Here is a 21,736-nt window from a genome sequence, read left to right on the forward strand (position 1 = left end):
AGCTGAAGGTTTATAAATAAAGGCACATTTAAAGCTCTGCTTGCTGCTCCAAGAAAGATCCTCTTGTATGTTAGACTGCTAACAGCTTGGGTCCCAAACAAGACCATAGGATTTCACAACTGATAAACTAGAGTTACTTCAGCTACCAGTACAGGATTGGTGGAGACAGAGAGCAAAGGTCTATTTTCTTGTGTGTGTTTGTTTTGTTTTTTTATAAATGTAAAATGAATAGAAGCATTGGACACACTCAAAGCAAATTGGTATTTATGCGTTGGCATTTTGAGTTATAGAATGATCACAGGGAGGTGGTTTTGGCATCAGAAAAAGTCAGTGTTTGGCTTAGGTATTTAATTTGAGTTATTTAAAATTATTTTTACATTGTTGGTCAACATGTCTTATGTGTTCATCTGGTCACACTAAGGGCTATAGGAGTATAATGGTCCAATCACATCAACCTGTGTTCTACTGAGAGAACACCCTGATGACACCCCACCCACACTCTAAGCTTTAGTCCAAACCACAACAGCACATACCACCCATCCTTTCCCTTGTAAGGCAGCCTTTGTGGCAGACTGTATTTAGGGAAAATGGCTAATATTTAGGGACTGGAACTTGAAATGTTAGCTGGGCACCTATTTTAAACGAAGCCCATGAAGTCCTATACATAGCGCCAACAGTAAGAGCACCACATATAGGAGGAGGAGAGAGAGAGTGGACTATCAGTGGCAGTTTACCCTGCCAGATAGGCGACACAAAAAAGCTGTTGCTCTTCTCCACCTTTTCCTTCTCTTCATCCACTTCAGCAGTCTCATGAAAATGTGTGACACTAGAACTGTTTTGAGATGAAAGTATTGCTATTTTAGTAGTAATGGTAACCTTGGTTTGACCCCGTAAGAGTAGATTTCACTTACTAAGATGAAGAAATGAAGAGGAAAGGCTTTTCAAGCAAACGGATATCTTGGTCGATGGATTTACTTAAGTTATACACAGTGGAAAAATATTTCCTCAGGTCATTGAACAGGCGGCGTTGTTTAGTATGTTGCTTGGAGGTTGAAACTTCAGATATTAAATCTAAATAACTACTTATGTCACAGATGAGCTATAGTTTATAGTGAGCAGGAAATTCTGATTTTGAGTACTCTAATCATAATCATCTTGTATTATTAATGTAAGCCCTAAAGAGGCATGTTGTATGCTACTTTTTTTTTTTTTTTTTTTTTTTTTTTTTTAGCCAACTGTGGAATTTTTGAGGGCTCTATATAGAGGATAAATTTACAGACTGAGAATGTACACTTGCATAAAATCCCAGAGAGAAAATGCAGTGTATATATTAAACAGGCACAACATCATTTGAGACACAGCACAAAGGGGAGATAAACCTGAGAGTCGTATGTGTTTTCTGTTATGCAAATCCATCCGCATTCTTCCAATAGCACAAAAAACACTTCATTTTACTTTAATGTCTGACCTACTTTGTGATTGGTTGCTTATTTCTTTGTTGTAACAATGCTTCTTGGCAATAACTGGTGTCATATTTGTAAGGAAAATGCATTTGTCGATTGAGTTGAGTACGTGGGTTGTGCCAATGGAAAAACTTGCCAAATCTTCTCTGCCACTGCCAAACAGCTTATTCAGCTATTGACTGTTGGTTTGAGATTCTGGAATCCCAGGTGCTGATAATCAGGTGCCCAATTAGTCCCTGATAAGCAGCAACTGTGAGCATCGACCTTGCTACAATGGAAAATTAGTGTCTGCTCCAGGCATGCCAAATTTGACTGATCTGGATAGGGTGTGTGCCATAGGGGAACTTCAAGCTGATGTTCTGTAAAACAAAGATGCAGCACGATATGAAGTGAGAGCTAGTACTGTCTCCCAATTGAAGGCCAAGTTCCATATAACAGGGAATGTTGGAGACAGGCTGCAAATTGGGCGTCCCAAGAAGACGGCAGTCATCTACAGATTTGCAGTTAGGATGATATGGCCGATGGGTCTCTACCCAGACAATCCAGAACAGACTACACACAGCCCGTCTCATAGGGTGGTCAGGAGGCCTGCTATGACAGCCTGTCACTGTCGGACCCATTAATGCTGATGTCGGCAACATGTGCACTGGAACCTTAACATGTTGAGCAATATTATGTTCAACTATGAGTACAAATTCTGCCTAAGACAATTGGAACTTAGAAGCAAAGCTTAGAAAAGAAGCTGTTGCTCAGCATGAGGAGGAGGTGCCATGGGGTTGTGGCTGTTCATGGTTCTTCCACATTATACTGAGGCACCTGGTTGCTACATGAATAAATTCTTAAATTGCCTCATTTCTTCAGACTTCAATCATCCATTCGAATAAACGACACCAAAGAAGGGTCAATAGCAGAATAAGCTGTTTGACACTGGCAGAGTTAACAATTAACTGCATTAACTGTTCAGGATCTGCAGCCATTTTTATACACAGTCCCCCATTTTTAGAAGCTCAGACATAATTGGGCAATTGACTGACGAGGAGTTTCATGTTGTTGGTCTTTCATTTGGTAGCTATTTACTGGAACTCTCAGTATGAGGTCCAAAGAGATGTTGATGCAAGTGAAGGAGGCCATTAATAGGCTGAAAAACCATAATAAACCAATCAGAGATAGCAAAAAGTTTTCAGTTGCCCAATCAGTAAGGGCAACTGAAACTGAAGTAGCTCAGCAGCATCAAAACCTAAACACTTAAAATGTTAGTTTGCCTAATTAATTTGGGGCACTGTGTACAAAAATAGCTGTAATTCCTAAACAGTTCATTAATTATTATTTTTTTATTTAAAAAAAACAAACAAAAAACAAAACAAACCCTTGGATCCAACCTTAAGATCTGGGCTCCAGTCACATATTGATTCAAGTCAACTGTGGTGGTGTACACAGTCATTGTCATTGTCCAAATACCTATGGATTAGAAGCCTATAGATCGCCAAAATGTAAAGAAAATTACTTCATGTTCAGTGTTCGTGAACACAGGGGTGCGTGAACTATATAATGTTCCCAGTCAGTCTGAGTGACTAGTGGTGTTGTTGGTTTACAGTCCTTACAAGTGGAGGTGGCAGCCAACAGCACAGTCCCTTAAAGCGCTCAGTGTCCCTCACACCCCCCATGAGTGGCCCCAACAACCAGCCTCTGGGTCACGTATGGCTTTCCCAGGAAGATCTTCGGACTGCTAGAGGCCCAGCCCCAGACCACGCACCTCTCTCACCACAAAGCAGCATCGCCTCCTCTGGCAGTGGAGGCAGTGAGCATCTGGAGGATGCTGGTTTAGGAGGAGGTTCAGGTCTGCATCGCAGTTCCTTTCATGAAGAGGGCAGTGGCATGAGGGGTGAGTAAGAAAGAGACCTGTTCAATATTCGTGACCTACTGGATTATGGCAAACATTGGAGTGAGGTGGCTGACTCACAGTCGAAATGCACATAGATGGACAACAGTTTCAAGGGAATAAGGAGAACTCCCAAAATAGCAATGCCAACTCTGGGACAGAGTCACTAGATATTGGGTTTTAAGATAACTCTATAGCAGGGGTAGGCAACCTTTCTGATGGCGAGTGCCATTTAAAATTTCCTCAGAAGTCAGTGTGCCATATGATTGCATTAGCAATAAATTTAATAACGCTCTATACAGAACAGTTACACATTATATAGAACCACTTTATAGAATTATATTTGTTTGCAAATGTTGGCAGCTATCAGCGAATAGTTATCAGCTATTTTGAAACAAAAAAAAAGACACTTTTTATTCATAACAAGAACTCCATAACAGCAAATGAACTGTACAACAGAAAATACAAATGCTATTTATGGTCTCCTCACAACAATGATAAGAAAAATAAACTGGGTCAATATGGTATGTTTGTTAATACAGAGACACACATGTTAATGTGATCTCTGGTCTCTCACTCAGGGACACAGGTCTCCGAGTGTCCAGCATTCAGACGGCTACCTGAGGACACTCATGTGAGAGAAAATCTGCTCACACAGATATGTAGAGCCAAATACTGCCAATAAGGCCTCTGCAATGTTCTGAAGACAGTTAAACTTGTCAGGTAGTGATGTCCAGCAGGTGAAAATGCAGCTCCATGAACACGCACAGCTGTGGATTCCAGCTGCTTCGATGTCGCATTAACTGGCATTAACTCAGCCAGTTAATGCGAGACAAATCTAGCTGCTCATTAAAGATTTCTGGTTTGATCAGAAAATAAAACATTGGTCCATACACCTGAAAGTCCCAAAAATGCATTGTGTCTCGAGTCTATGGATGCATTTTGACTAGAGACCGGCCCCCAGATATTAAAGCCATAAAGCCTTTGAATGAAAACAAACGCTGTTGTGACAGTGATGTACACTGTCTTGTTGGTAAATGTATGATTTCTATTCATTTTACGTCAGATAAAAACTTTGGTTGTAAGCTTCAGATAATTATTTAATAACAGCCAGACATTTTAAATGAGAATAAGAAAGTATTTCTTTGTGCCCCCCTTTCCCTGTTAATGCCCTACCTGGCCCCCTGGCAAAACTTTGCTAGATCCGCCCCTGCACAGTTACCAGCTGTCACCTACAAAGGATCCTGGTGTTATTTGTCTCTCAGAAACAGTTCATAACTTCCCTTCAACTCATTCATGTCACCTAAAAGGTAAACCTGTTTCTCCATCACCTGTTCAACTCTGATGATTCAGTAAGGACATCTCCTGGTTTCATCTGCATGTTTCCCTCTCACCACATATCCAAACCGATATCATGACCAGCAGCTTTTACAGCTGTGCTCCAGCAAACATCAGCTGATACTAGAAATTAATATTAAATAAATTCTAACAACAGCTGACCAAGCTTAAACGTGCTGCTGTTGTTTAGCGCGACATCCGGCGGTTTCCTCTTTCTGGCGCAAAGTGAGCGATAAATAAACAAGAGAGAAAAGCTGATCAGCTGATCATTGATCAGTTTCATGATTGAAGTAGCAACAGGAGAGGGAGGGGGGAGAATAAGAGGAGAAGAAGATGCAGCTGTGCTGCAAAGACACAGAATAACTCCAGCTTTGTGTCTTTTTCCATCCTGGCTGAATTACGGGACAAACTGTGTTCCTTCTCAGCTCAACACGAAACACGTAATAATTTCTCTGAATGCCGGACGATTCCGTTTGTACGGGACGGTTGGCAACTCTACTAACTAACCTTATGAATAAAATAAAGTTCACTATCAATAAAATCATAGCACCCGCCCAGCAGTATATAAATTCCGTCATGCTAGCTAGCACGCAGTACGAGCTATTGTAACTGACTGTAAAAAGTCAGCACAACGAAAATAAACTCCACCTAAACTTGTTTTATATCTGACCCAGATAGACTGCAGGTCATAACTTCTTACCTGAAGAAGGCCGCCTCGGGTCTCTCGTCCTCCTGCCTCCCCTTCCCTCATCCACCTGCTGGCCTCCACCACTTGTTAATTTTACTGAATCTGTGGAAGCTACGCCATAGCCACCACCAAACAACTGAGTTATTTTTACACACCGACCAGCGTCTGGCCAATCCACCACCCCAAAAAAAAAATAAAAATCATCGGGCCACCGAGCAAATGCCCGGTATGCCCGATGGCCAGTCCAGCTATGGTCGTGCGTGCCATCAGTTTGCCGACCCCTGCTCTATAGATTTAATTTCTAAGAATCAAGAGACAAATTAAGATGTCAGAACTAACCACTGATTTTGAAGTCCACACTTGCTTTCACAAAAATGAAACATGTAAACAATTTATCAGTGAGGTGAAATGGGTAATGACAGGCTCCCCTATTTAGATCAAAAGAACTCTCTTAGGTTGACTGATTTGGTGGGAATGAGTATTGAGACAGACTAGGTTCAATACTATAGTCAGCAGAGCTTTCAGACATTCACTAGTACCGGTAATTGGATGTGATTCAGGTGGAAGAGCAGGTTGTCCACTAATCAGTCCCACTATATTACAATATTAAAGTGTCTTTGGCAAAGAAACTTTCTTTATTTACATCACTTATTTTCTTTGGTTCCTCCATCACTGATATGGACCACTTCTATGAGGAAACTTATGACTGTCTGCTGTTTGTGCTTTACAAGTATTCAGCAAGAGGGCGTGGCAAGTTGTTAATCCAGTCATGCAGTTTGTGAGAGGAAGCAGAGGTCAGAACTTATGACCTTACTCTGAGGCGATCACTGTCTGCACAGCATGAAACCCTTTCTGGTCGTCTGGCTCTTTTTTTTCTTTTTCTTTTGAAATGCAGTCATTCAGATAAACAGGAATGCAGTTCTGACAGTTTTCATTGATAGTTCTAAGAGAACAACCTGTCATTTGTAAAATCTGTTTTAGAGGGTTTTATGTTTCAGTTGTCTGTTGTTGTTGCTGTCATAGTCTAACAATGAATTACTGCATTACAGACTTAGTTTTGGACTCTTTTATCACAATATGCATGATTCAGCTAAATCGAAAAGTGCCAGTGATCAAATGCTCTCAAAGATCATCAAACTTTGTGTAATCACAAGCCACATCACACCAGGCAGAGTAGGTAGATATTGAGGGCAGGTTTTCGGTGTGCCTTTTTGGTCTCTGAACTTCTGCAAATCAGTCCTCAAAAACAGGCAAAAAGTATTGCATATTTTAGAAAAGAAAAAAAAGCTAAGCCAGCAGCCCTTCTTATTCTACGTTAGTACAAAGATGTGTCAGCAGTAAGCTTAACATCCTCTGTAGTTTGACCCATTTGGTTGGTTGTCTGCAGCAGTGATTATGTGATATGTGTTTGTCCCTCAGATGTTCCTGCTTGGCTGAAGAGTCTCCGTCTCCATAAGTACGCCGCTCTCTTCTCCACAATGACCTATGATGAGATGATGGCACTGACTGAAGAGCAACTAGAAGCACAGGTAAACACATGTGCACCCACGTACTTGTAGACAAAGTGAGCTGATGTAGTAATAATTTCTACAATTAGTATAGCTTTTATTCTGGACACATTTTATACAGATACCAACTTTATATTTGCACAGTAATTCAGAAATTGCTATTTGTATGCAAGGCAATAAGTCTGTGTTTAAAAACAAACAAACAAACAAACAAAAAAACAGTAGATGAGCATGTACCTCTGGGACATAGGGCCTAGAATTGCGAAAAGAGAAACATGTTAATACCCTGGACTACGAAATCAGTGTAGTCTACGTCAGATGTACTCAAGTTGAAATCCTGATAATGTTGTATTAAATGGTACAAGACATTTAGTTCTTGATGTTTGTGTGTAAGGACATGGATAGGCTATTCTGAAACAGCGGATGTAGCTAAAATTAACACAACTCCATCCACCGGGAAGTTGTGTACTTCCTCCAGGTGCTGCTAACTCTTTTTTAGGCTGAACCTAATGAAGTGCACATCTTCACGGAGACGTTGTGAACAAAAGGTCCAAGAGGAATCATCATCAACAAAAATTTCCAATCTCCAAATGAAAGACTAATGTAGTCTAAACCAACAGAGCATTTTAAGTAATGAGAATCTGTCTAAAGCAGATCATCTCCTGCCATGTATAACATGTGAGAAAGAATAACTGCAAACAGAGTCCCAGAGTTTCCTGCCAAATAAAAAAGGAAAAATTCCTAAAAAGACAGACCTAACTCATGTTTATTTAAAAAATAAGCACAAAACCTCTTTCCATTTGGAAAAACCTTATCACACTGTGTTTGTAAGAGAGCTATCATTACATTAGGCTTGTATTATGTCAATGAGAAGAGATGTTTGATGCCAAACTGTTTCCTCCAACAGAAAGTCACTAAAGGAGCACGGCACAAGATCGTTATCAGCATTCAGAAGCTGAAAGAGAGGCAGAACCTACTCCGGAGCCTGGAAAAGGTATCCAGCCCACATCAAAGCTTGTTGGTGGTGTTGGTGTTATGTATATGAGATGACAGCTAAGGGAACACCTAATCCAGGAAAGAGACTTTTGGGCTCTGAATTTAAACCCATTTGCCTCCCCCACCCCTCCACTCTTTCATTCAGCCTTCAGAGCAAGACAATGACGCTCAAGGGCATGCCACAACTTCTTGAGGCAGCTAAATTCAGGCTTAACCTTTTTCATTAATGATTTCATCAATGACAAATCATTTTAAAAGCATGTTACTGTGCATTTGAAGAACTTGGGAAACAAGACACCTGCTGCTCGGTATTTTGAGTTCACACAGACTTGTCTGCTGCTTTGAAGTGTGTAGTGTGGGAGGTAGGCTGATATGACGTGTGTGGACATAAGTGAAGGAAATTGAGCCGTATTTTTCCCTTTTCTGTACAATTTGGAACAATTTGCTGTGTGATGATATGGTGGAGTAAAGCATACTTATCAGTAGGGCTGTTCGATATAACGATATATATCGGATGACGATATAAAAACGTCTATCGTTTCATTTTACGCTATCGTTTGTTTCGTGGTGTTGCAAAATAAACTGTTTACGGCAATATTTTTTTCATCGTTTTGATGGTCACTGTAGTGGCTATATTAATTTCTTAATTTCTCTCTCTCTCTTATATTTAATATAACCACACTACAGACGGACAAGCGCTTGTTTTTATGCGTTGCGGTTAGCAACAACGACGGTAACACCATCGCGTGTCTGCTTGTTTATGTTCCACATAAACCCTTCACAATAAAGCTCAAGATCCTGTTGAGACTTTTCAAAATAAACTCAATCACGTGAAAGAGCAGATTATTTACGGATGAGAAGCAAAGCAAGAGCCGCCAGGTGCTAAAAAATAAACCTTAGACTCAAACGTTAGAACAGGCTTTTCCCCGCAGCACGCCGTGTAATAAATACTCACAAAGAAAACGGCGGCCGTTACAACCTATGTCTAAAAATGTATAGTTTCATGCATCTGTTAAAATACTCGACTCCAGCTACATGACGCGCAGCTGGAAACACTTCCCGCAAGTCGAGCTGCCCGAGATTCACATAATTTACAGAAAATGTTACATTTTTGTGATTTATATCGTTATCGGGATGATAGAATTCTTATATCGGGATATGAGATTTTGGTCATATCGCACAGCCCTACTTATCAGAGAATGAAGTCCCACTCCCTCTATCTGTGTTGTAATCTGAGCTTCTGTGTTTTGAAGCCAGACACACCTTGCGTGCGTGTTGTTGCATGTTAGTCCTTCTGTTTGAAACGGTTGGCTAATTATCATAAAAAGAAGAGAGTGAAAGTGAAAGTAAAAGTGATGGCAGAGTGCAATCTGGAGCATTTGGTCAGTGCTCCTGAAGAAGAAGACCATTTATTAATCAATTGATTATCCAAATCTAGGTCATTGGGGTAGGATTTTAAGCAGCACCTCCCTGTTTGCTCCATCTCCACCAGCTTGTCTTCTCTCAGCTGGCTTCAGCTGAGAGATGTGATCTCTTCAGCGTGCTTGGGTCTGGCCAGCGTGTCAGAAGCTTTCTGGTAATAGCTTAAATGAAACATGGAGGGAGGTGTGTCTGTTTGTTTTTGCTTGAGATGCTCGTCCGCTTGTGCAACATCCTGTAATTCTAAATTTCACACATTACACCTTAAATATTCATCATCTAGATTAGAATTGGCACACTTTTACATAAATGTTTTTACATAGATGTGGTCCCCGCAATGATACAATTCTTCTGTCACTTCATTAGATTTTAGGATCTCATCATAGAGTCTGTAAAGTAAAAACCATCTTTACCTCATGTCATTTGCTGCCACCAGGATGTGTTGGAGGGCGGTAACCTTCGTGCCCCACTCCAGGAGCTCCACCAAATGATCATGACTCCTATTAAGGCTTTCAGTGGTGGCGAGGAGGCCTCTTTGCATCGCCCTCTGCTGACCCCGGAAGGCAAAAGCGCCGCACCTGGCTCCCACCTGAGTGGGGGAAGTGGAGGAGAGGCTGAGTCTGGCACCAGTGTGATCGCTGAGGGCGATATACCTGGTCAGTTCACTCGTGTTATGGGCAAAGGTGAGCTCCTCACACCAACACGCAATTGAGACTGATTTCTGGGGCCAAGGGATGAGTTGGATTTCATGTCTGTGTTTTCATATCTGTGCCGTCCACAGTTTGCACACAGCTGCTGGTGTCAAGGTCAGACGAGGACAACATCAGCTCCTACCTACAACTCATTGACAAGTGCCTTATCCATGAGGTAGCCACCCCCTCCTCTGATGTTTATATCTGATAGTAGTATCAATTCAATGCAATTCATTTTTTCCCCCAAGTGCCAAAATAAATTTTCAGTCAGTGAAATATATCAGCAAATAGATTTTATAGTGGTTCACAGATCAAAACAAAGCATCATTGTGCATTGGTGTAAATGTGCAGTGTGACATGAGCCACACTGAGCCATGTTCTTCAGCAGTAACACTTCACTTCACCCCAGATTTTATAATCCCCATTCTCCCTTCTTCTCAGTCCTTCACTGAGACGCAGAAGAAGAGACTGTTGTCATGGAAACAACAGGTCCAGAGGCTGTTCCGGTCCATTCCGAGGAAAAACCTGCTTGACATTGCAGGGTACCGACCGCAGAGGAGGTACGCACACAGATGGGCAATAGTCTTAATTTTCCAGTGGTATTTCCTGTAATAAAGACAGTTGAAAATCAAAGTTTGGCGAACTTTGATAAAACAATTTGTTAAAAAGACAGACTTCTATGTGAAAATGATTAAATAAGTAGTAAGCAAAAGTTAAATGTGTTAAAATTTACTGGATCAATTTTACACAAACTACTTTATTTACGTCCAGCAGTTGAAGAATTAATGTAGACAACGAAGAAGCCAGTTCAAGTTAGGTTTGAGGAAAAACTGTTCTGTATTCATGTGCAGTGTTGTAGCTTTGAGATGATTATACTCAGGGGTGCACATAAGTGGTCCGCAGGTGCACATGCGCTGTCAAAATAAAAAACGCGCACCAGATAAGAAGTTGCAATGCGCGTTTGCATACATAAGATTTTCTGGAGGAGGACAGACATTTGTTTAGAACTCTTGACATTTGTTCAGAACTCAAGAGTTCTAAACAAATGTCTGTCCTCCTCCAGAAAATACTATGTACGCAAACGCGCCTTCCAACTTCTTATCTGGTGCAGCACAGCTTCCTGAAAATGGGAGAAAATTGGAGTTGGCATAATTATTTTACAAAAAAGAGTCTTCTGTGCTTCATATTATTTAAATGCACAGCTGCTGTTCTTTTTAACATCCAAACACCTTAGACAATGCTCGCCTCTGTCCAACTTTTGTTTTGTCCTGTTGCAGCCGCTTTGGCCAATCCAACTCTCTCCCTACCACTGGCTGTGTTGGGGGCAGTGTGTCAGCCAGGAGGAGCCTTCACCAGTTCCAGATGCCCTCCCGGAGTTTGCCGGGTGCCAGGCTGGGCCTGTTGGGCAGCGGGGGGCTGCTGGGACCCACACCTCGTAGCTCCAGCAGCACACCCACCGGTCCCAAGCAAGGAAGACATGTGAGTTCAAATAAGCAGATTGTTTGAACCAGTTAGCAGATATGAGTCAACGAATAGGAAGAGCAGGATGCTTGACTGTCCAGTGGACAACAAGGACACACATAGGAAGACCAGCATATAATAATAACCAACTTGTATTACCAGTATTGTATAATCTACAAGGTTATCAGCTAATTGGGGTATTGATCATCTTCATTTAATCTGTCCTTATATTGTGGATTAGCTATGACAGTTTCAAAATATTTAAAAGCTTTTTTTTTTCTTTATAAATGTAGAAAATGCAGGTTTAATGTTTTTGTTTTAAAAACTAAACAAAATATTAATCAGTTGTCTCATCCCTAAACTCTTCAAAGCATTTTTTTTTAATTACTTCCACACACTGGGTATGTTGAGGACATTTTGGTGAATTGAGAGGTACTTATATACAGGGGTGCACATAAGTGGTCCGCAGGTGCGCATGCACTGTCAAAATAAAAGATGCGCACCAGATAAGTTGCAACGCACGTTTGCATACATAAGATTTTCTGGAGGAGGACAGACATTTGTTTAGAACTCTTAAAGCTCCTTTAAGCAATTACTTTGGTGTTCCTCCACCTCCAAAGAAATGTCAGAAGGAGTGCGAACCGCAAAAGAAGCGCGTATTCTTGGAAAAGTAGTTGCAGGAGGTGAACTGGCTTCAAACAAATGATGAACGCACAGAGATGACATGCAGAATATGCCGTGTAAATCCCACTCTAGCGGACAAAAACAGTGCCTTTTTATATGTACGCAAACGCGCGTTGCAATTTCTTATCTGGTGCGCGTCTTTTATTTTGACAGCGAATGCGCACCTGCGGACCACTTATGTGCACCCCTGCTTATATAGCACTGTTCTACTTAATCTGAGCAATCACAGTGCTTTCTACTACACTTCTTATTCACCCAATATAACACCTACAATGCTTTTATGTATTCCTAAGCCCTTTTTGTCTAACATTCACACAAACTCCCACTCCAATAGATGGGCAACAATCTTGCCCAAGCATACTTTGACATGAACTGAACAACAAGGGATTGAGTCGCTAACCTCAGCATGCGCTACCACCTAACTCACAGCCCCTCGCAGTGTTCCCTCTCTTTTCAGCAGACTTGGTTTATATAGATTCAGTCATATTTATGTTTACTATATACTACAGCATGTACTGATTCCTTAAGTCTGACTTAAATAAATACTAAATGGGAGTTAAATTGTGTGTTTAAAGGGACTGTGGTGAATGGCAGTGGTGTATGTGACTGTACAAAGGAACATTTTGTAGTGCGTAATAATACATTCCAGGATGTTTACAGTACTTCGGGCAGCAGAATTCCTTCTTCAGCATGTATTCTGCCTGAAATAGTCTTTTTATTCCATGACAAAGAAATGCAGGGTGAGGAAGAGTAACAGTGGTGGTGGTGTCTGGTGAATGAAGTGAGGTGGATGGAACTCATAGGCAGGTCACCCCACATACCAGAGGCTCTGCGTCAGTGCAGAACATTGAAACAGGAGGAGCTGTGGAGCTGTTTCAGGCTCATCCTGGCACGCTTGTGTCTGGGCTGACCCAGTTCATTGGAAAACTTTCTGTCCCTCCTTCTCTTTCCCTCCCTTTCTCTCACTCTCTCATCCTTTACAATGGGAGGAAATACCTCAGTTCCTCCTCGTCACGCTGGACCTTCTTGTATGTGGATGTGCAGTGAGAGGAGAAGGAGGGCGGGTGGGGAAATGTGTGAGTCATATTTTGGGAGAAGTAGCCGTGCCGTTGAAAGAGGAGGGACAATAAGCGAGAGAGGGAGTGTTTAAGTGTGTGTCTATTTATATGTGAGAGAGAGGGGGCCAGTCAGAGGCAGTGAGAACAGTGCACAGGCATTTCCTGTTTTTCCCTGGCCCGCGGTGCTGGAGGTCCGGGGGGGGGGGGGGATTGTGAAGGATAGAGGGGAGGGGAGGGGCATGTGGCAGTGCTGTTGGGGGTATAATGGGCAGGTTACAGTGAGGAATTCATGTGGTGAGCATCTGAGACTGTCATTAGGTGTGGGCTAGACATTCAGACAGGAGTGTGGGGAATGAAACTATTTAAGAAGTTGTGGTCTTACATGACTTTCAAGCTTGCACATTTCATGCATTCATGTTTTTGATCAGTGAAGGGCTGTATCCCAATTCAGGGTCTGCAGCCTTAAAGTACGCAGCCTCAACGGTCCTCAAGGGCCGCATACTCAAAGACCGCTAAGGCCGGAAGTGCGAGGCTTGTGAAATGGGACGGTCTAGCCTCCGTTGCGCTGCCCAGGTTGCCTAGCAACCATGATAGCTGGAAACGTGTGGTTGACAGAAATGAAGGAGAACATATTTTGTTCATTTGTTTCCACACGAGCTTTGTGTGATTTAATAAGTATCTGAGGCTGAGACCACAGGACTGTAAAACATGATTGTTGGCCTTCATATCTGTACTGAACAGTCATTGTAAGATTAGCTAGTAAATAACAATTAGTTAATGTTGTTCATGAGACTAAAGTCAGTGTAAATATGATATGGCCAATATTATAGTTATTATATTAATCATTATTAGTTATTACAGCAGTGAGTTTGAAGTCTCAAATCAAATCACTTTTATTGTCACATGTGCAGGTACACTGGTACAGCACATGTGAGTGAAATTCATGTGAGTGAACTCTGTGTCAAATACTGAGCTTCAGTAAAGATTCAAGTTGCAGTTATTTATATTTCCTATCACCTTAAATCTTCACTCAAAGACAAGTATCTTTGACAGTGTATATATAGGTGTATCATATATAAGAGACAAATATTGTTCGTTTAATATGTTGGGATTACTAAATTTGGCTCAATGCTTATATATATGTGTAAAAAGCAAATGTACGAGCTGTGATAACTGTTTCTGATAGAATGCAGAGTAGACTGATATATTAAATATTCCTTTATTGGGTGAGAAAATCAGACCATGTCATAACTGCTTTAAGTCATACAGAATAGGTATCAGAGCCTTAAACAGGCTGACTTCTGCTAAATGGGTCAAACTGGGCAGAAAGTATACAAACACATAGCATCCGTATAAAATATGATGTAACACTAGATCAACTTACCTCAGAATATATAAAGCATATAAACAATTACAGCAACATGATACAACAAACACAGCAGTACTACTAATCCAAAATACTCAAAGCTTCATAGAACTGAAACAAACATTTATTTTTAGCTCCATTCTGCTGCTGATACATACTTTAGGTTTCTGAATATTAAACTTGTTGCTGCCTTTCATAGTGTTTAACTTGAAGGCTCTGAGTACTTTCTCCCACACTGAAAACACTGGAATGATAAAATTATTTGAACATTACCTAATAAGACTGATTCAGGACAGACAATTAGTTATTTTAAACTTTTCTAGTAGTCCTTCACAAACAGAGAGCAGTCTATCTATTCTCTCCATCTGTCAGCTGCTGCTGGCTCTTCCTCCTCCTCTTCCTCACACACTGCTGAGTTTGTCCTGGTGGATCATCAGGGGTGCAAAGCCTCACAGATGATGTGCAGCAGTGGGTCCCTCAGTCTGTCCTCACTCTGGACACTTGCAGTCGTCACACGTGGAAATCAAATGTGTGATAAGCTGCAGGATTCAAACACCAGTGTAACTTATAAACACATGTTCATACTTTTATTCCACAATCAGAGAGAAAGAAACAGAGAGAGAGTGCAGGACAGACAGACAGGTGACAGTCTCAGGTGTATACACTGCTACAAAACAGCACAAGAGAAGGAGGATTTAGTGTTTGTGTTATTACGGGTGCTAAACAAGAAGAGTTCCCAGATGGTACAGTGGACACATGTGTGACTCCTGTGATTAAAGCATCTTTCTTTCAGCGTAACGAGTGAACCGTCAGCTCGTTCAAACACACGTTAAAGTCCGTTTGGCTCGACACCACCGAACAGAGGCAGCAATATAACATAGCTAACATTAACAGTGCAGTGAATCCTGCTTGTGCCGTGATATTCAGGACTGCAAACCGAGCAGCATTCACTGACTTTCAGCTTGTTGTGTTTGCGGATATATGACTGACTTTAATTGCGCATAAAATCATCACATTCTCTGTAAGATTAAAGTCAACTATCGAACGGCGTATATTTTAAAGTAAAGGCTTTAAAACCAAGTAAACGCTGAAAGTACAAACATCGCTAATGTCACATAACTTTGCCGACATGTGGCCAACAGTAACGTTTTAATGTTCTCCATTATTCAACATTTGCACATAAATAAGTGACATATTATTCAGTACTTACTTTTAACAGTTTACTCTTCGGCCGCTCCGCTTCTGCCGTCTGCGGCAAAATTATCCACACCCACTGCCGCGCTATGAATTGTGGGATATGTGGGGCCACGAAGTCTACACCGCCACATCCTTAAAATTCAGGGAAATGAAGGACGCATTTGAGGGCCGCATTTCGAGCAGCCTTTGAATTGGGACAGCCTTCGGCGCGTCGCTGTGACGTAATCGGCCTTAAAATGCGGCCTTTAAGGCTGCAGACCCTGAATTGGGATACAGCCAAGGTTTTAGCCAAAGCACTGATGTGGGGAACGGTAGGGAAGTTGGAGCAGAATCTTGGGTCTTGTAATTTGTGCATTGAATTATAATGAAGAAATTAGATTCTTGCCTATTACATTTCTCTATTTAATCTTAACTACATAATCCACAGGCCAGTGTAAATTCTGAAGTCCATGCTTATGGACTGGTACTGTTCACTTCAAATAAAGCAGGAAATTCTCAAAACTAACTTTCCTTGTATCACAAAAGGGAAAAAAAACAAAAATCATTTGTCGTGCACCCCAGCTGCACATTCATTCGTAATAATGTGAAGTTACAAAAAAAAATTTCCCTTTTTTTTTTCTGGCAATGTCCTGATAGTGATTGAGCAGTTTTTGTGAACATTTTAGTTTACTACATTTTGAGAGCAGAAGCAAAAACTTTTGTACAAATTTTAAACCCATTTCCACCAGACTGAGACTTTGGGTATCATTGCACATTCTCTGCTATGTAATCTTGAAATGTTCTCCTCAGGGTCCATGGTTTGCCAATCCTGGAGGAAGTAACAGCATGCCCAGTCGGACCCACAGCTCAGTCCAGAGGACACGTTCCCTACCAGTTCACACCACACCACAAACCATGGTCACGTTCCAACAAGCTGGTAAGTAATGTCGGGACACACTTACATTTACTTTAACTAATTACAACACTAACATTTGCTTTAACACCTTGGAACTGGCAGGAATGCCGGCTTATTAGTTCATCTGCGTTGATGGCGGGCTGAATAAAGTAGAATCCCCCAACTAAATTATGTGTGTTAGTTATGTAGCTTTGTCTTGTTCTATCTTCAGGCTTTGAACATGCCAGCTAAGTGGTGAATGTTGGCCTTTATGCAGCCGTAGATATAAACAGCTGTACATGCAGCCTGTTGGGTTTTTTTCTAGCCATTTCATAGTTTTTATTTTTTTTATTTTTTTCCTGCTGCTCAGGACTTTCTGGAACTTTGCCATCTCTGCCTATGCTGTTTGTTTTTTGTTTTGTTTTTTTTAAATGACGCTATTACTGTCTTCATTTAAACATCGTACTGTTGCCAAGCAAATCAACACTCAGTTATTTATGCCAGAAACCAGCAGATTATATGTATGAGCAGGCGAGCAGAACAAGAGCTGACACCTCAGCAGAAGTTTGGTGGAAGAGACGCAGTACAGAGATAGAAACAAGACATTTGTCTGACTCCAGACAACAGAGGCTGTTGAAGAAAGGGACACACATCTCTTGTTTTTCCCTCATGGGGTATCAGAGGTTACTAGAATATAAAACATAGTGAGAAACTAAGTAATTTTTTCCTTGAGCATCGAATATTATGGGTTTCACAAAAACACTGCTGCATGAAAGACCCTGGATCTCATCATTACCACTCACTGTTTTCAGATGCTTCCTGGCAAGCAGAACCAAATTTAAGAGGTGCAAGGAAGGAGGGGCAGCGCTTGCTGCTTTTATTAACAGCAAATGGTGCCACCCTGGTCACATTACCATGAAGGATCATTTCTGCAGCACACATATTGAAGTGTTAGTAGCGGAGTTGCATTATATTACATACCCAAGCAGTTTTTATGCTATTTTGTTGGTTGATTACTTTTCTCCTTTCACATGCTTGTCAAAAATGAGTTATATCATCAAGTCTGTTACTGTAAGACTACTCTCTGCACCCGTGTACTTTCCTTATGACTTCTGGGGACTGAAGTTCCAATTTCACTCATTTTGTGGACTTCACTACCAAGGGACACGGGTCCCTGCTCTGTGCTGACATTAAGGCCTGCAGCTCTCAGGGCAAAACCTGGTCCACCATCAGCCCAGGCACAGACCAGTGTAAATGCTTTCACTTGGCACAGCTGAGACTGTGAAGAAGTGGTCTGGGCCCATATGTTTCTTCAGCAAAAATGTTTTTAATGCTTGGAAAATGAAAGATACTCAGTTAAACAACCTCAGTGTATGCCATCTTCTTGTGGACACCTCTGTCGTTGTACAAACTATCCGCTGTTTTCTGAACTAGCCCTGGGTTACCAAACACATCAAGAAACTCCTGAGTGAGACAAAGAGGGTATTTTGTTCAACTCCTAATCCATCCAATAAAATGATGCTCCTAACACCATAAACCCTCAGTGCCCCTCAGCTGTGTGTCATACCCCAGCACTGCTTTAACCTAAGTTGACAATCTGAGCTGGGACCTGAAGGCCCGCCTGTAATGTCCATGTGTGCACCAGTCACTGTAACCGCGGGAGCCAAGCAAAGTGACCTGTAGTAGCCTCTGCTGATTGCTACTTGTCACTAACAGTGGACAGTAATAGGAGGGGCCATGGCTAAGCTTTAAAGGCAATATACAAGTACAGAGTATTTACCATTTCTATGGACAAGCTGTGACAGAAATAACCCTATTTTAGAATGAAGAGGAAAAACAGATTTTAAAAAAAACAAACGAGAGGAGGAAAATTAGGTGGAGGGAGAAATTGAGGCTATGTGAGAGAGGAAGAGATGGAGGCTGGAAGGGAGGAAAGAGTAAGAGGAGTCTCACAATGAGGCTCTTTGTGCAGTGAGGATGGGGCTCCCTGGCCCGCTTTCCTTCCCTCTCTCACTCATTCACTTTCTTTCTTAGATTCCCCTCTCTCTGTTTTCCCCTCCTCCCCCCTTCTCTCCATCTTTGACAACTCTGCAGAGTCATGCACACATAAGTTGCTCTCAAGGGTGATTAAAGCTGTGTCTGGCCAGGGTAACTGATGTGAAAGGCTGTACATCCCTCACCCCTCCAACCACACTCTCTGTCTGATGTGCCTTTCTCTTTGCCGACATTTGAATAAGGTTCATCATTAAATGACAAAAAAAGTGGTGGAGGATAAAGAAATAAGTGTATGTTAGATGATTGGATGGTTTTGTTTTTTCTTCTTTCCAGCGTGTGTGTAGCTGTAAGTCTGTACACAGGGGGTTGGTGGGGTGTGGGGGAAGAAGGGGTGATGGTAGGGATTTGGACCCTATAAATAGCCCAGTGCAGACTACTGGGCCTAACTCTGCTTGTCTCTCTTTCCAAAAGAGATTTTCACTGCCCAGTCTGTTGGAGACTCAGCTAGGGACTAAATGGTTTGAAGTGGTTGCTAGGTTCCTATTTAGGCTGCTAGACACAAAATTTGCTAACGCACAGGCCCTTGGGTTAGCATGCTAAATCTACAACATATCTCTTTTTTAAAATTTATTAATTTTTTTTAAAATAAATTGCTTCCTTCAGGAAGTCAAGTTCACGTCATCTGTTTGTGCTCGATATTTTCACTGTTGTTCTTGATTTCAATATGTTTTTGTATCTGCACAGATCTTCAGTTACCAGTGACAGAGCCAGACATCAATAATCGCCTTGAGTCTTTGTGTTTGAGTATGACCGAACACGCCTTGGGAGGTATGTTTTTCACTGATCCTCATATTTAACTGTAAAATACAATGCTGTGATATGAAAAGCTTAGAGTTTGGCTGAGGACAAGAACAAGAGCCTTTTATAAAGGAAGTGCTCTAATAAGCTGCATAATCAATAATATAACGTTGCCCAATGAAAGCTGTGAAATTTCCAGTGCAGTGCAGCATTAAACCTTCCCTTAAAGCTCATAAAGTGGATTGTAGTTGGTGGTTGCAGTGGCTGTCAAAGTTCCCTGTTTCTCCTCTGATCTAAAGAAGCACTTGATGAATCCAATCACAGATTTTCATGTAAGACATTTTAAGCGACCGGCTCAGTTAGCTGGCGTTGTTATTTTCTTATCATGTTCAGGTCATGTTCTGTTTTTGACACAGGAAGCAATAACCTGTTTGTGTGCAATACTATCTATTCTGTTTCTATCATATGAGAATTTGTACATAAATAGTAAGCAGCACACTTTTGCTCTTTCCAGGGGCGATTTTAGCCCATTTTTGGGGGTGCTTCAGCACCCCCAAAATGAATCAAAGCACCCCCAAAGATTTCTTACTTTTTTTGACAATATTTGCTGTTTGTGCGACACACTGCTAAAAATATAAAAAGCATACAGTGCTTGGTTGAGACATAACATTTTAACAACAAAAGTATAGATACCCCCCCTCCCTCCCAAAATGGTTTGTTCCAGCTCGCTGTTCCCCTACTCTGGCTCTAGCACCGTTGCTGCCAGAGCGATGGTGGCTGAGACGCAGCGGAGCGGAGGTGTAAGTGCCTGGCTTAAAACAGGACATATTAGCTGCATTTAACCTTCAGTTACTCTTTATATAGTTAGGTAGGAGTCAGGCCATGTTTCCTTTTAGCTGAAAAACATTACACCCAGGTAACCTGCAGTGTTGAAAACTTGTTTTCAACACTGCAGTCCGTCCTATACTGTAGTAAAATCAGCGACATCTGACCGTCCTGTTGCTCCCATTGAAATATATATAGCCTATTTAAAATCTAAAACTTAAAATTGTCCGTAGCCTACTGTTGTTACCACTGTCCTGTTTTAAATGGATACTAACTAGCTAACTGACCGAATGCTCATTAACCTTATAACAACTGTTGTGTGTGTGTGTGTGTGTGTGTGTGTTTGTACAGAGAGACAGCCAGGTTCATAATAGATAAAAGGAAGTTTTTTCAAAAAAAGGAGCCACATTCAGGTAAAAGTGTAAAATCAAATGATCCGTCAATCAAGAATAATGTTGGATCAGTATTTCAATATTTAAATCTTTTATTAGATGTTCATGTGGTTTGGTTATTTTCCTTTTGGTTGAAAGTAAACTGAGAGAGGACTTTTTGTTAGTGATCTTAATAGTATTTTTTCATATTAATGTAATTTTTCATCTAATTGAATACAATCTATTTGTGTATGATTGTCAGTCCAAAGAGGGAGAGAGGAAAGAGGGGAATGTGAGGAGAAAGTACAAGGTCACGAAGAACCAGGTAAGAAAACAGACAGGGAATAGTGACAGGCACAACAAACTGTTAAACTGACAAAGAGAAAAAACCTGATTTTACTCATACAATCAGGAAGTTGCGTTCTCCCTATATTAAAGCTGCTATACAGAATCTGCAAAACAAACTGGGTTGAAACACTTTTGACCCTCTTTAACAACATTCCAACATAACATTATCATTGATTGGGGAGATTAAAATTAATGATATATTTTTATGTGGTTCAGCCACAATTCTACTAAAACCTCAGCCAGTAATAGGTAGGCTAACTTTTGGACCGTCCAGTTGTCTGTATGACTGCTGCAGTACGTGCACCACATTTGTGCACTATCAGAAAGTGCCAAACACAGCCCTGGTGGAGTGAGGAGCTGTAAAGAGAAGCAGAGTGATCTGTTTATATTCTAAAAATGTTTTTTAAGCTAGCTTGTTTCAAAGATTCTGTACTGCAGCTTTAAATGTTTTCCAAAAGCACACATACACTTAACTTATCAGTGTTTCTCAAACTTTTTACAGTGTGTACCACCTGATAAAAATGTCAAGTCTCCCAAGTACCACTATGAAAGCATGAACCCGATTAAATATTACAACACAAAATTAGTATTATTAAATTAGTAAATTTAGTATCTGCAGTAAAGATTTTTATTTGTAATAATTTATTCTGTTTTGGGTTTGTGTTTTTTTATGTATCTGTATTATATTATACATACACATTAAAAGTGAATCTCTGTCCAAAAAATGCACTCAGTTTACTTTTTACTCACTATGAGCATCATTCATTATCCTCCCC

General features: G+C 41.0%; 1 protein-coding gene across 3 annotated transcripts in view; it reads left to right on the forward strand.

The window, feature by feature from the left end:
• The window catches only part of samd4a (sterile alpha motif domain containing 4A), an 80,468-nt gene that overhangs the window by 43,000 nt on the left and 15,732 nt on the right, over positions 1 to 21,736 (forward strand). The window contains exons 4-13 of one of the 3 annotated variants that reach the window (XM_019367593.2): positions 3,058 to 3,345; positions 6,788 to 6,897; positions 7,784 to 7,870; positions 9,728 to 9,974; positions 10,073 to 10,158; positions 10,425 to 10,543; positions 11,261 to 11,462; positions 16,539 to 16,665; positions 19,363 to 19,446; positions 20,593 to 20,631. In XM_019367593.2, the coding sequence (XP_019223138.1) occupies positions 3,058 to 3,345; positions 6,788 to 6,897; positions 7,784 to 7,870; positions 9,728 to 9,974; positions 10,073 to 10,158; positions 10,425 to 10,543; positions 11,261 to 11,462; positions 16,539 to 16,665; positions 19,363 to 19,446; positions 20,593 to 20,612 (1,370 nt within the window). In that variant the 3' untranslated portion in view covers positions 20,613 to 20,631. Of the gene's footprint in view, positions 1 to 3,057; positions 3,346 to 6,787; positions 6,898 to 7,783; positions 7,871 to 9,727; positions 9,975 to 10,072; positions 10,159 to 10,424; positions 10,544 to 11,260; positions 11,463 to 16,538; positions 16,666 to 19,362; positions 19,447 to 20,592; positions 20,632 to 21,736 lie in introns of those variants that run through there. The other 2 variants (XM_005458891.4, XM_005458892.4) reach the window with 2 other exon arrangements.

The sequence above is a fragment of the Oreochromis niloticus genome, linkage group LG1 (genome assembly GCF_001858045.2).
Source record: "Oreochromis niloticus isolate F11D_XX linkage group LG1, O_niloticus_UMD_NMBU, whole genome shotgun sequence".
In the NCBI taxonomy this organism is placed as follows: domain Eukaryota; kingdom Metazoa; phylum Chordata; class Actinopteri; order Cichliformes; family Cichlidae; genus Oreochromis; species Oreochromis niloticus.